Source organism: Astyanax mexicanus, chromosome 21, assembly GCF_023375975.1.
Source record: "Astyanax mexicanus isolate ESR-SI-001 chromosome 21, AstMex3_surface, whole genome shotgun sequence".
Lineage (NCBI taxonomy): Eukaryota > Metazoa > Chordata > Actinopteri > Characiformes > Acestrorhamphidae > Astyanax > Astyanax mexicanus.
The window spans coordinates 35,032,226-35,044,841 of record NC_064428.1 but is presented as its reverse complement, the minus strand read 5'-3'; the positions used below and the strand labels follow the sequence as shown (position 1 = coordinate 35,044,841).

At 39.5% G+C, this 12,616-nt stretch overlaps 1 protein-coding gene across 1 annotated transcript in view; it reads left to right on the top strand.

Annotated features, from left to right (window-relative positions):
• pkd1a (polycystic kidney disease 1a) overlaps positions 1–12,616 on the top strand; it is a 143,151-nt gene that overhangs the window by 117,037 nt on the left and 13,498 nt on the right. The window contains 12 exon segments of the mRNA XM_049469223.1: positions 1,905–2,112; positions 2,201–2,327; positions 3,432–3,548; positions 4,876–4,925; positions 5,194–5,393; positions 6,536–6,608; positions 6,744–6,859; positions 7,473–7,675; positions 8,460–8,654; positions 10,936–11,075; positions 11,858–11,988; positions 12,429–12,543. Of these exon segments, the coding sequence (XP_049325180.1) occupies positions 1,905–2,112; positions 2,201–2,327; positions 3,432–3,548; positions 4,876–4,925; positions 5,194–5,393; positions 6,536–6,608; positions 6,744–6,859; positions 7,473–7,675; positions 8,460–8,654; positions 10,936–11,075; positions 11,858–11,988; positions 12,429–12,543 (1,675 nt within the window).

Genomic DNA, 12,616 nt, shown 5'->3' with positions numbered 1-12,616 from the left:
AACAACAAGATAGCAACCACTTAGGAATTGGAATACCATAGCAACCACATAGCAAACACAGTAGCACCCAATTGGAACACCATAGCAACCAATTATAAATACAATAGCTGCCAATTTGAAAACCATATCTCTGGGATAACATTGTAACAACTTAAGAACACCACAACATCCACTTAACAACTTCATAGTGATTGTCCTACACCATTGCAGCCTTCTTGAAACCACTTAGCATCCTCCTACAAACAGTGAAGAAACCAAATGAAATTCCATAGCAATCACTTATAAACTCAGTAGCAACCAATTGGAATACCGTAGCAACCACTTTGGAACTGTGTCCTCTGGAATGATGGAGCTCCATCCTATACTTTTGGATGTAATGAATTTTGGAGTTGGGAATGATGATCATCCAACACCCTGATCTCACTAATGCTTGTCTTGTAGCTGAATGCATCCAGTACAAAATTCCCCTTGATATTAGAGACAGTTACTCCAACAAAAGCTGGATAAACTCTTTAAAACTGTATTGATTTTAGAAGAAATGATGAGTGCACAGGTATCCCATTACTTTTGTCCATGTATTGCATCATGTGCAGGCTTGCTGACGGTTGTGCTGTGTGTGTGTGTGTGTGTAAGCTGGAGCAGATGGGATCAATCAGCTGATTATTATGTGCATATTAATAAGATCAGCTGATTCATTGCTGCTTTATTATGAATAGCTGATGTAACTGAAAGCAGGTGAACTCAGCATTTTCCTGCTGTAATAAAATAAAATCTGCTAATAATTTCCTCAGTTATAAAACCGCTTATATAATATATACACAAGAGGAAAGGAATGATTCTGAACTGAACGCATGTAAAACTGCATGATATGACTGGTGGAAGTGAATTCTATAGGCTGACTTTATTGCTCTTTCAGAGCTTTCTAACTAATAAAGACCGTCAGAAACGTTGATGAAACTGGCACTAATCAGGAGCGCCCCAGTAAAGAAAGAGCAAGAGTTCCCTCTGTTGCACAGGATAAGTTTATCAGAGTTACCAGCCTCAGCTTCACAGATTATGTGAAACTGCTAAGTTATGCACCCAAAGAATTGAGTACCGTATTTTTTTTTTTTTTTCGCATTGTAAGGTTCACTGAATTATAAGGTGCATTATGTGACACTAGTAAGGAACAGGGGTGTCACCATATTTCCCTTCTAAAGCTAAGCTAAGTTAACAAAACTGTAATTCTTAAAAAAAAACACATTTTATTTTAAAGTCAAACGAGTGCTGTTTATTTGGGTGAGTAAAGCTCTTCCGTTTATTTACAGTAAGCTTAGATTTCCAGAGTTACACTAAGGCTGGGTGCAGCAGCATTAGCATGAGTAGCTAACCGCTAGTAAATGGTGACCGACAACACTACACTGAGGAACCCTAAATGTTCTGGTAAGCCAGGGGGATATTAGCTAGCAGTTCGTTCCACATAGCTTGGTTTAACACGGTAAACGCGCAGACTACAGTCCACTATACTCACCCAGCACTTAGCGTGGTTATCGTCTAATGCTAATGCTGCTCCAGCAGTGCTAGCCAGGGTTAGCAGGAGGCTACAGGCTGATAATACTCACCTCTGAATGACAAAAGAGCTAGTGCAGTTAGCATCTAATGCTAATACTGCTCCAGCAGTGCTAGTCTGGGTTAGCAGGAGACTACAGGCTGATAATACTCCCCTCTGAACAACAAAAGAGCTAGCGCAGTTAGCATCTAATGCTAATACTGCTCCAGCCTTAGTGCTGGAGAATCTTTAGTGAAACTCCTTTATAACGCTGGTAGAATTTATATACATTAGGAGCCCCATATAGTCTGCAAAATATGGTAATTGAGAAGTGTAGGCTAATATATCTGCTTTGTATCCATGTTCACATTTTCAGAAGAGGCGGAGCTCCGTCACTGGCCCCGCCTCCTCTCCTGGGAGCTCCAGAGGGCGGTGTGTGAGAGTCACATGTGGTTGTCGTTGTGGGAGCGACCCCCTCGCAGCCCCTTCACCCGCCTGCAGAGGGCGACCTGCTGCTCCCTGCTGCTGCACCTTATCCTACTCGCCAACACCGTGTGGTACGCCACCGTCGCCCACGGCAACAGGTACATTATGGAGTACTGAAGATAATTTTTTTTTGCATGCAGTGAAACATCTTGTTGAGATCTTATCTCTCCAAACGTGTGTTTTCAGCTCCCTCCCAGTCTCAGAGCAGGTGTCTCTGAGTGCAGAGTCTATAGGAGTGGGCGTGGTCAGCTGTTTGGTGCTGTATCCTCTCTACCTGCTCGTCTTCTGTCTCTTCAGGCTCAGCCGCAGCAAGGTGAGACACTGTCACACCCTAAATTCAGTGTTTATTATTATTTTATTTTTTATTTAATAATAAAATCAATACTAAAGTAGCACCTCTTGCTTAGATTAGACAGTTTTGCACATCTCTGCTGCATTTTCTCAGTCAGTTTGAAATAGAGTCACCTGGAATTCAGGCTTTCAGTTAACAGCTGTGCTGAAATCATCAAGAGTTAATTACTTGAATTTCTTACCTCTTAATAAAGTACCACTCAACTAAGTAAAGACAAAAATGAGTCAACCTGAAAATAAAAAAATCAGGAACTTGGAAAGTATCCTCAATTGCAAAGACCATCAAAAACATGATGAAACTGGCACTCATCAGGACCGTCCCAAGAAGGTCAGTTAATCCTAAAAGAAAAACTTGAAGAACTTTGAAAGTATCTTCAAGTGCATTTGAAAAAAAACATTAAAAAACACTATAATGGTGAAACTGGCACTCATCAGGACCGTCCCAGGAAGGTCAGTCAATCTGAAAAGAAAAAATCAAGAACTTTAAAAGTATCCTCAAGTGTAGTTGCATCAATAGACCTTTAAAAACACTTTAATGATGATGAAACTGGCACTCATCAGGATTGTCCAAGGAAGGTCAGTTAATCTGAAAAGAAAAATTTCAAGAAATTTGAAAGTATCCTCAAATGCAGTCACATTAAAATACCACCAGAAACACTATAATGATGAAACTGGCACTCATCAGGACCGACCAAGGAAGGTCAGTCAATCTGAAAAGAAACATTTCAAGAACTTTGAAAGTATCTTCAAATGCAGTAACATCAATAGACCAACAAAAACAATATAATGATGAAACTGGCACTCATCAGGACCGACTCAAGAATCTCAGTCAATCCGAAACGAAAAACTTCAAGAAATTTGAAAGTATCTTCAAGTGCAGTCATCGCAAAGACTATTAAAAATCACTATAATGATGAAACTGGCACTCATCAGGACTGTCCCATGAAAGGAAGAGCAAGAGTTCCCCGTTTTTTTTTATTTACAATGTAGGAAAAAAGTTAAAAACAAGAATAAGCCCCGTAAATGTTGGTATTTTTATATAAGTATGTATATGTTTGTGTTTCAGGTGTCTGTTGAACAGCTCCCTCCTCAGGTGGATCAGGAGTCTTTGGAAATCGATGATTTTCTGGACAACTCCCTGACAGGAAGCTCCTTCCTCATCTTCAACGGAATCCCTACAGAGGTACAGACTTCATAACTTCATTTAAACAACGCGAGAGAGAGAGAGAGAGAGAGAGAGAGAGAGACAGTACGAGCGCCTAACCCTGCACTCACACTGGCGACCATTCATTTCCTATGGCAGCTCAGCGACACTCCTGTGGACATTAGTTCTGCTTTAAGTTCATTGGTTCCACAAGTCTGCTGTTGCCTTTACCGTGTATTCTATGCACATTTACACGAACCCCCCCCCCCCCCCTACCGTGATGGTTTGTAAAGAATACACATATCGTTACACCCCAAGATGATAGATTATAATCCCAAAAGTATCATCACTACACAAACTACTCCACTACTCCAAACTTCATGTAGCTTTAGATTAGATCAAGAACAGTAGAGTGTAGACAGACTCATGGAATAGAGAGTTTTTTATGTTTTGTATACTTTTGGAAATATAGTGTATTTCAGGACCATAAAGGCAAAAAATGGCAGGAATCTGTTCTGAGGTCTGTAAGATCTGCTGGCGGCTGGTTCAGAATGATCTGCAGTGAAACCAGTGAAGTGAATCAGTAATATCCTGAAGAGCTGATGAGATGCTGATGATACAGTTTACCAGAGCAGATCATTCCCTCTGCTGCTGCAGAATTATTCAGAAATATTGTTGCAGTTCTTTGGTCCTTTTCCACTTTTTAATTTGTGTTTATTCTTAATAATTAGAATTATATAACTCTATACAACAAATATTTACTGTTTTCATCGTTCTAATAATTAAAGTTAATATCAGGTTAAACTCTATATATGTAAGTACCATCATAATTCACATCGGTTTTATAGACTCTAAAGTAGAGGCCCTTTTTGTTTTAGCTTTAATAGCTAATTAACTAAAATATCTAAAACTTTAAATTTAAGGGGATATGGATAGTAATAGACACATTCTAAATGTTTAAATGTTTATCTGCAGTTAGATATGTTTTATATTATATTTATTCCCAATCAAATTCTCATTTGCTTTTTTTAAAAGAGGTGGAGTCTTTTTTTCTCTTAATTTTTTTATTGTTTTTGCACTTTTTCTTATTTTCCTTTCTTCATTTTTTGCAGTTATACACTTTTTTGGCCTTTTGCTGTTGTTGGTTGTGCATCTAACATTCATCACACAAATCATCACACATCCAATAATCTCACATATTCAATATTCTCCAACTATATTTCCTTTTTTTTCCCCCATGTTTGTTTTTTTCTCCTCTGTCTGTCTGGCCTTTTTTCTTTTTTTTTCTTTCTTATTGAATTTTTATAAAACCTTTTGTTCACTTTTTAGTCTTTAATTCTTTTTTTATTTGTTTATTTTTTTGTAGACGTACTCAGAGGAGACGAACATCGATCTGCCCACTCCCTCCTCTAAACGGTGAGTGATGAGAGGTGTGTGTGTGTGTGTGTGTGTGGTGATTGACAGGTGCTGATGAGCTGTCAGAGTGAGTAACATCATCATTATCATCACAGTCATCATTACTGTGGTCATCATGCTCATCAGCAGCAGCATTGTGTCGTTCAGAAACCGATCAGTCCTGATCATTACCCGATCAATCAGTGTCTGATTAGAGCTGACTGACTGAGTGTGTGTGTGTGTGTGTGTTAATATTCTCTATATTAATATTAATCACTCCTCTCTGCAGGTGGAGCATGCCGGATGCTGATTGGCCGGATGTGCTGACGGAGCCGTCGGTGGAGATCCCGCCCCCCTCCTCAGGGTTTCCCCCTCGGCTGAAGAGAGGGCAGGGCAGCCGGCACCTGGGCGTGGACATGACCTTTAACCCGGAGGAGGAGGAGCCTGTGGGGGGTCACGACCACAGGAACAAGTACTTCACCTCTTCAGGTGCAACTACAGTACAACTACAAATACATAGATCAGTTCAGAGTCATAGATCAGTTCAGAATCATGGATCAGTTCAGAATCATGGATCAGTTCAGAATCATGGATCAGTTCAGAATCATGGATCAGTTCAGAATCATGGATCAGTTCAGAATCATGGATCAGTTCAAAATCATAGATCAGCTCAGAATGATAGATCAGTTCAGAATGATAGATCAGTTCAGAATCATAGAGCAGGTCAAAATCATAGAGCAGGTCAAAATCATAGAGCAGTTCAGAATCATAGAGCAGTTCAAAATCATAGAGCTGTACAGAGTCATAGATCAGGTCAAAATCAGACAGATTATTTCATAGATAGACGAATCAATTTCAGTGCGCAAATCAGTTTAAGAAGAAAGATCAATTCAAAACTGATAGATCTGATAAACAGGCAGATCAGTTCATAAAGCAGGCAGATCAGTTCAAAAACTGATAGATCAGTTCAAAAACTGGTAGATCAGTTCAAATACTAATAGATCAGTTCAAATACTAATAGATCAGTTTAAATAGGTCAGTTCAATACTGATAAATCAGTTCAAAAACAGGCAAATCAGTTAAAAACGTACAAATCAGTTCAAATAGACAGATCAGAAAAAAATATATATAGATCAGTTCAAATAGACAGATCAGTTCAAAAACTGACAGATCATTTCAAATAGATATATCACTAAAAAATGATAGATCAGTTCAAAAACAGAGATCAGTTCAAAGGGACAAATCAGTTTAAAATCATTGATCAATTCAAATAGAAAGATCAGTTCAGAACTGACAGATGAGATTCAATAGACAGATCAGCTAAAAAAACAGACTGATCAGTTCAAACAAACAGATCAGTTAAAAAAAACAAACAGATCACAGTAAAAACAGACAGATCATCTAAAAAACAGACTAATTCAGGGCAGATCAGTTCATAAACACAGATCAGTTCAAAATAGACAGATCAGATAAAAACGAGCAGACAGATCAGTTCATAAAGTTATATATTAAATATTAAAGCGTTGGAAGATCAGTTCAGATAATAAATGAAGAAGAAATGAACGTATAAATAACTGTTCTGTGTTTAGATTAATCTTTAATCATATTTTACTGATTGATTTGATTGACAGATGAGGATCTAATCAAGCGGATCCTGGCGGACGGTCAGCTGCTGTCTCAGACGGACAGTGACATGGCTGATCTGTGAGTCTCATCACTCCTCCACCACTATCCTCTCATCCTCTCATCTCTCCTCCCTGCCTCACCTCACAGCTCCCTGCTTCTTACATAGCTTGTAATCTGTGTGTGTGTGTGTGTGTGTGTGTGTGTGTGTTTCAGATCCAGTATTTTTGGAGATAAGACGGAGGTGATTCTGTTACAGAAGATGAACGAGTCTGTTCCCCCTGCAGCTCTGCGCCGAGACCCCCCTAAAACTGCATTCACCTCACGCACAGGTACACACACACACACACACACACACACACATTTCCCCAGAGCTTGCTTCTGATTTGTCTGCACACCTTAAAACTAGACTGTTATAGCTTTAATATAGTTTCAATATTACATTTACAATGTAAAAATCATAAAAAGAAAGAAAACACCTGTATGTGTATATATTGCTATTATATTTTCACTGTATCAAAGGTATTAAAGTGTCAGTCTGTATTATTTAGTTTCTAAACTGAAAGCAGAAGCATTTCTGAGTGGAGAAGAATATGGATAATATATAGTGTTTAATGGTATCAGTGTGCTGAAACCACCATCCCTGCTAATCCTAATAATAATATATTCATTCTAAAAAAAAAAAGTGCGGTGTCGGGTCACTTTTTGTTTTCGCGTGAGTTCTTCTTCTTCTTCTGGTCACGTCACACGTGTTTACGTACAGCCTCTAAAAGAGGATCCGGCTCAGTTTTACTGAACGCGAGCGGCTGGTGGAGCAATGGAGACTTCAGAAGAGGAAACTCAGAGCTCAGTAGCTCCTCCATTCACTCATAGTAAAACCAAAGAAATGAAGGAGTGAAGTTTCTGACTGACCTCTCTCTCTCTCTCTCTCTCTCTCTCTCTCAGTGGTGACGGACGTGTGTAAGCCGAGGCCGTTTCCTCCTCTCTGCGGATTGGCTGCTCTCTGGGGCAGCTGGGTGGTGCTAATCCTTTCCACCAGTCTCTCGGTCTGGCTGGGGCGGAGCTTCAGCGAGGGCGTGGCTCTGATGTGGCTCGTCTCCTGCATCAGCAGCTTCATGATGTCATTCTGCATCCTGGAACCTCTCAAGGTACAGACGCCAACCACACCAACCACCTGAGATACCTCTGCTACAGCCTACAAGCATCATAGTGACCACCTAGCATAAACTGCAATACTTAGCAAGACCGCTACATTACAACCTTCTAGTAACCTGTTAGCGTTACAACAGCAACCACCTAGGCTGTCATAGGAACCTCCTAGCAATCCCTTAGCAACAATCTGACATACCATAGCAACCTGTCATCTAGTAACTAACTAGCAACTAATTACTGATATGTTTAGCAACCACCTTGAATGCAGCACAGCAACCACCAAGCAAACATTTGGCGATACCATAGTAATCATCTAGTAACCTCTTAGCATCACCACAGCAACCATCTGGGCTATCATAGGAACCTCCTAGCAACCCCATAGCAACAACCTGGTATCAAGCAACCAGCTAGCAAGTCATAACTAATGCATTTAGCAACCACCAAACAACATCAGAGCAACCACTTAGCTGCAGCACAGCAACCACAGAGCAAGCATTTGGAGGTAACCTAGTAACCATGTAGTACCCTCTTAGCATCACAACAGTAATCACCTGGGCTGTCATAGGAACCTCCTAGCAACCCCATAGCAACAACCTGGCATACCATAGCAACCTTGCATCTGGCAACCAGCGAGCCACAGCATAGCAACCATAGCAACCATAGCAAATATGTATCCGTACTGCGTGCACTTTCCTAGTGAAGTTCCTGGTGACGCGGCTGAATCACCAGCTTCAGATCAATACATCACCGTGATTCACACACGTGTGTGTGTGTGTTCAGGTGCTGATGGAGGGGGTGTATTTCGGGCTGCTGGTGGGCCGGCTGCGTCCGGAGGAGGGGGATGTGTTGGTGGATTGTCCGAGAGTGGAGCGGGTGGTCCAGAGAGTTCCCAGAGTGAGACCCCCACAGGGCTTCGCTCTCAACCAGGCCAGAGAGGAGGCCCGCAAGATCCACCTGCTGCACAGCATGCTGAAGGTACACACACACACACACACACACACACACACACACACACACACACACACACAATGAACTTATATAAAAAAAAAGAATAGTTGCATACAGAAAAATATGTGGGATTATAATGCTGTTCAGAAGGAATTTACTGATATTTAAAATATGTGGGATTATAATGCTGTTCAGAAGGAATTTACTGATATTTAAACTCTTGTCATATTTATTATATAGAGCTACACACACAGAAGTAGTGTGTGTGTGTTTGTGTGTGTGTGTGTGTGTTATAGCCATTTTGCCTTATTTTTATTCTTTAATTTGTGGCAAAGTAACAGACAATTAACATTTTGTTCAGAATTTGAATTATTCTTTACTTTTGTAATAATGAATTGTTCTTTGTAATGGTTATTTTTTTGGTGGTGACACACCTGTGATCTCTTCATAAGGGCAATAGGTGGAGGATATGACGTGGGGTAGTTTTGGGGGAGGTTGTTGACCATGCTCTTACTCATTAATTTCATTAAATGCAGTTGTATGGGATCACGGACTAAATCAGTTAACATTTCATGCATCGCTGTGGCTGTAGATAAGAAAAAAATAGATAATTTTAAATGCAACAGAATCTAAGAGTGTGCGTTATTCAAGCCAGGCCTCAGCGTTTTCAGATCGGAGAAGAAATGGACAGAACAGTGTGTGTGTAGGGTATTTCCATCAAGGATAGGTCAGGTGATGCTGTTGGCCACGATTGGTCAAGTCCAATTGGTACTTTTGTCAGTGTGGGCAGTGTGCCAAGTCCTGCTGGAAAATGAAATCTGCATCTCCATAAAAGTTGTCAGTAGCAGAGGTTCAGCATGAAGTGCTGTAAGATTTTGTGGGAAAACAAAACTGCACTGACTTTAGACTTGAAAATAAAACACAGTGGATCAACACCAGCAGATCACATGTCTCTCCAAACCATCACTGATCATCAGTAAATTTTACATTTCATTTGTAAATAAAGGGATCAGAGTCTGGAGGAAGAGTGGAGAGACACACAGTCCAAACTGCTCGAGGTCTAGTGTGAAGTTTCCACCAATCAGTGATGGTTTGGAGAGTCATGTGAGATGCAGATTTCATTTTCCAGCAGGACTTGGCACACTGCCCACACTGCCAAAAGTACCAGTTGGTCTTATCTCATCTGAATTACTGAAATAAAGTAACTTTTCAATGATATTCCAATATATATATATATTGTCTCCAACAGAGCTGGGTGGGTTCTTATTGAGGTTTCTTTCTTTTGTTTTAAAAGAGAGTTTATTCAGTATTCTGCATTCTAACAGTAAATGTATTGTATGGACAAGAGAGAAGACTTTGTACTAGATTCTGGAACATGGCTGTGAGAATTTGATTCCATTCAGCGAGAACAGTCTCCAAGAGTGGAGTCAAGACTGAAGCCAAAAGGAGGAGAAACTGGTGGAGCTGTGGAGTGAGCAGGAGTGTCTCTTTGATGTGTCTTCTCCTATTTATTATAATAATAATAATAACTTATATTATATTAAATTATAAAAATAATCTCAGACAGAATCTAGTTGCAGTCTTGCAAATAGTGATGCTGCAAGATCCGAGTCTTTCGTCACACCCTATCCTGTGTCTGTCTTGTGTCGTTCCTTTTTTTTTTTCTTCACATGGTTGTGTTTTGTTTTGGTCTTGTCTCTGCCTCAGCCCCGCCCTCTCGTTACTTCCCCAGGTGTTCCTTGTCTGTGCCTGTGCAGAAATAGCCCGTGTGCACCTTTGTTCTCTGTTTGAGTCTCTGTATTTTGTTGTCCCACTCTTTTTTTGTTTGATTTCTCTTAGTTTAATCCTATATTCTGCTGTTTTGTGTAAATTTAGTTTTTTTTTTTTTTTTTTTTTTAGTTTGTGTTTCTTTGTTTGCTTATTTTTATGGTGGTTTAGCGTTAGTGAGGTTAGGGTTTAATTTTAAGGGCTGTACAGAAACGTTTGTACATGTAGTGTTTGAACTGAACTGAAGAGTTGAATGGAATGGAGGAAAACTTAAATCAATAGATTTAATAATATCTCACCTCCTGTCTAACCTAACAGCACGTGTTAATAATGGAGTGTGTGTGTGTGTGTGTGTGTGTGTGTTGGACGGGGTCAGAACTGCCTGATCTTTGCTCTGGTATCTGCTGGAGTAGATCTGTAGTGGAGGTGTTGCTGGTTAGTAATAGATGAGCTGAGCTGTGGAAACAGCAGCAGGGAGGACTGCAGTATCTGCTGTTTGATGTAGTGATGATGAGTCTCCTGGATTATCTTGTCTCCTCAGGGTTTTCTGGTCTACATGCTCTTCCTGCTGGTGGTTCTGCTTCTCAGCTACACCGACTCGTCTAAAGACCCCGAGCGGCTGAGACTCCACACTCAGCTACAGAGCTACCTCCACCCTCAGCGCTTCACCAACATCAGCAGGTCACAACAGCTTTAATCCGCACGCTCTTATTATTTAATAATTAAATAAAAAGTGGAGAAAAGAGCTGAAAACATAAAAAAAAACAAAAAAAAAACTTTAGTCTCACGTAGATCCACTAACTCGACTAAAAGGCTTTATATTTATGCAGTATTTTCAGAAACTATAAGGACTATAAGTAGTTTTATTGGGGTATTATCCTGATATTTTATATATCTATATTTTATTAAATGTATATATTGTATATATTTAGTTTCTTAGGTAAATACACAAAAATACAAAAATATATATATTTAGGAATGTGCCAAATATTCAGCAAACAAAATTATTCAGGCAAAAAACTGATTAAAAGAAAAGACAGAATAATTTATACCAAGCAATGACATTTTTAGACAAAAATACAATTTTAAAAAGTGACAAAATTATTAAAAACCTGTTTAGAAAAAAGTTTTTAGCCAAATGTTATATTTTGTTCGATTTTGGTAAAAAAAAAATATATTGTTTAATTATTTTTACTTTATTTTAATTATTTATTGTTTAAAATTTGTAATTTTGTCTTGCTTTTAATAAAAATGTCATTGTTTGTAGAAATTATTCTGTCTTTTCTCTTCATCAATTTTTTTACTGAATATTTGCTGAATATCCCTTAATATATATGCCTGTATTTTTAAGTACTGTTAACTACAAATGCTAAATATATATATATATATATATATACATTTTCCTAAACATTTAATAATATTAAAAAAGAGAAAATCTCTTTCTCTCGCTCTCCCGTTTCCAGGCGTGAGGTGGTGTGGGAGTGGCTGTCTGATTCTCTGTTGCCGCGGTTACTGGACAGCTCCGCCCTCATGGAGGAGACGGGCAGCCTGCTGCTGGGAAAGCCACGCCTCCGGCAAATCAGATCACAACCAGGTGAGGATAAAACAGGAAGTGACTGTATGCTGCACCACTTAGCATCACCATAGCTACCACATAGCAACACCATAGAAATCACTTATCAACACAATAGCAAGCACCTAGCGTGCCACTTGGCAACGCCATAGCTACCACTTAATAACTTCATAGCAAGCACGCAGCAGCTACCACAACTATTACAATCACCTGGGACACCATAGCAACCCCATAGCAGCCACCTAGGAATGTCAGAGTGACCACTTAGCATCAGCATAGCAACTATAGGGGACAAATGAACCAATTAAGCTGGGTTACTGTTCTCTTCAGTTGATGCTCTTTACTTGTGATTTCTGATCATTTTAATAATATATAATTTAATAATAATAGTTTGAATGTACCATTAATTAAGAAGATGATTATATGTACCTCATCACTGTTTACCTCTCTCTCTCTCTCAGTCTGCCCCACTAGCGGCCGTTTCCCAGCATCCTCCTGGTTTGGGTGTGGTCCGGCAGGGTGGGCGGAGTCAGCGTATGCTCAGAACTGGAGCCGCAGTGTTTCTCAGAGTAACGGGTAAAACCTGAACACTCATATTCAGTGTTTCATACATAATGCATGTGTATAAGATTATTAAACATAAAAATGT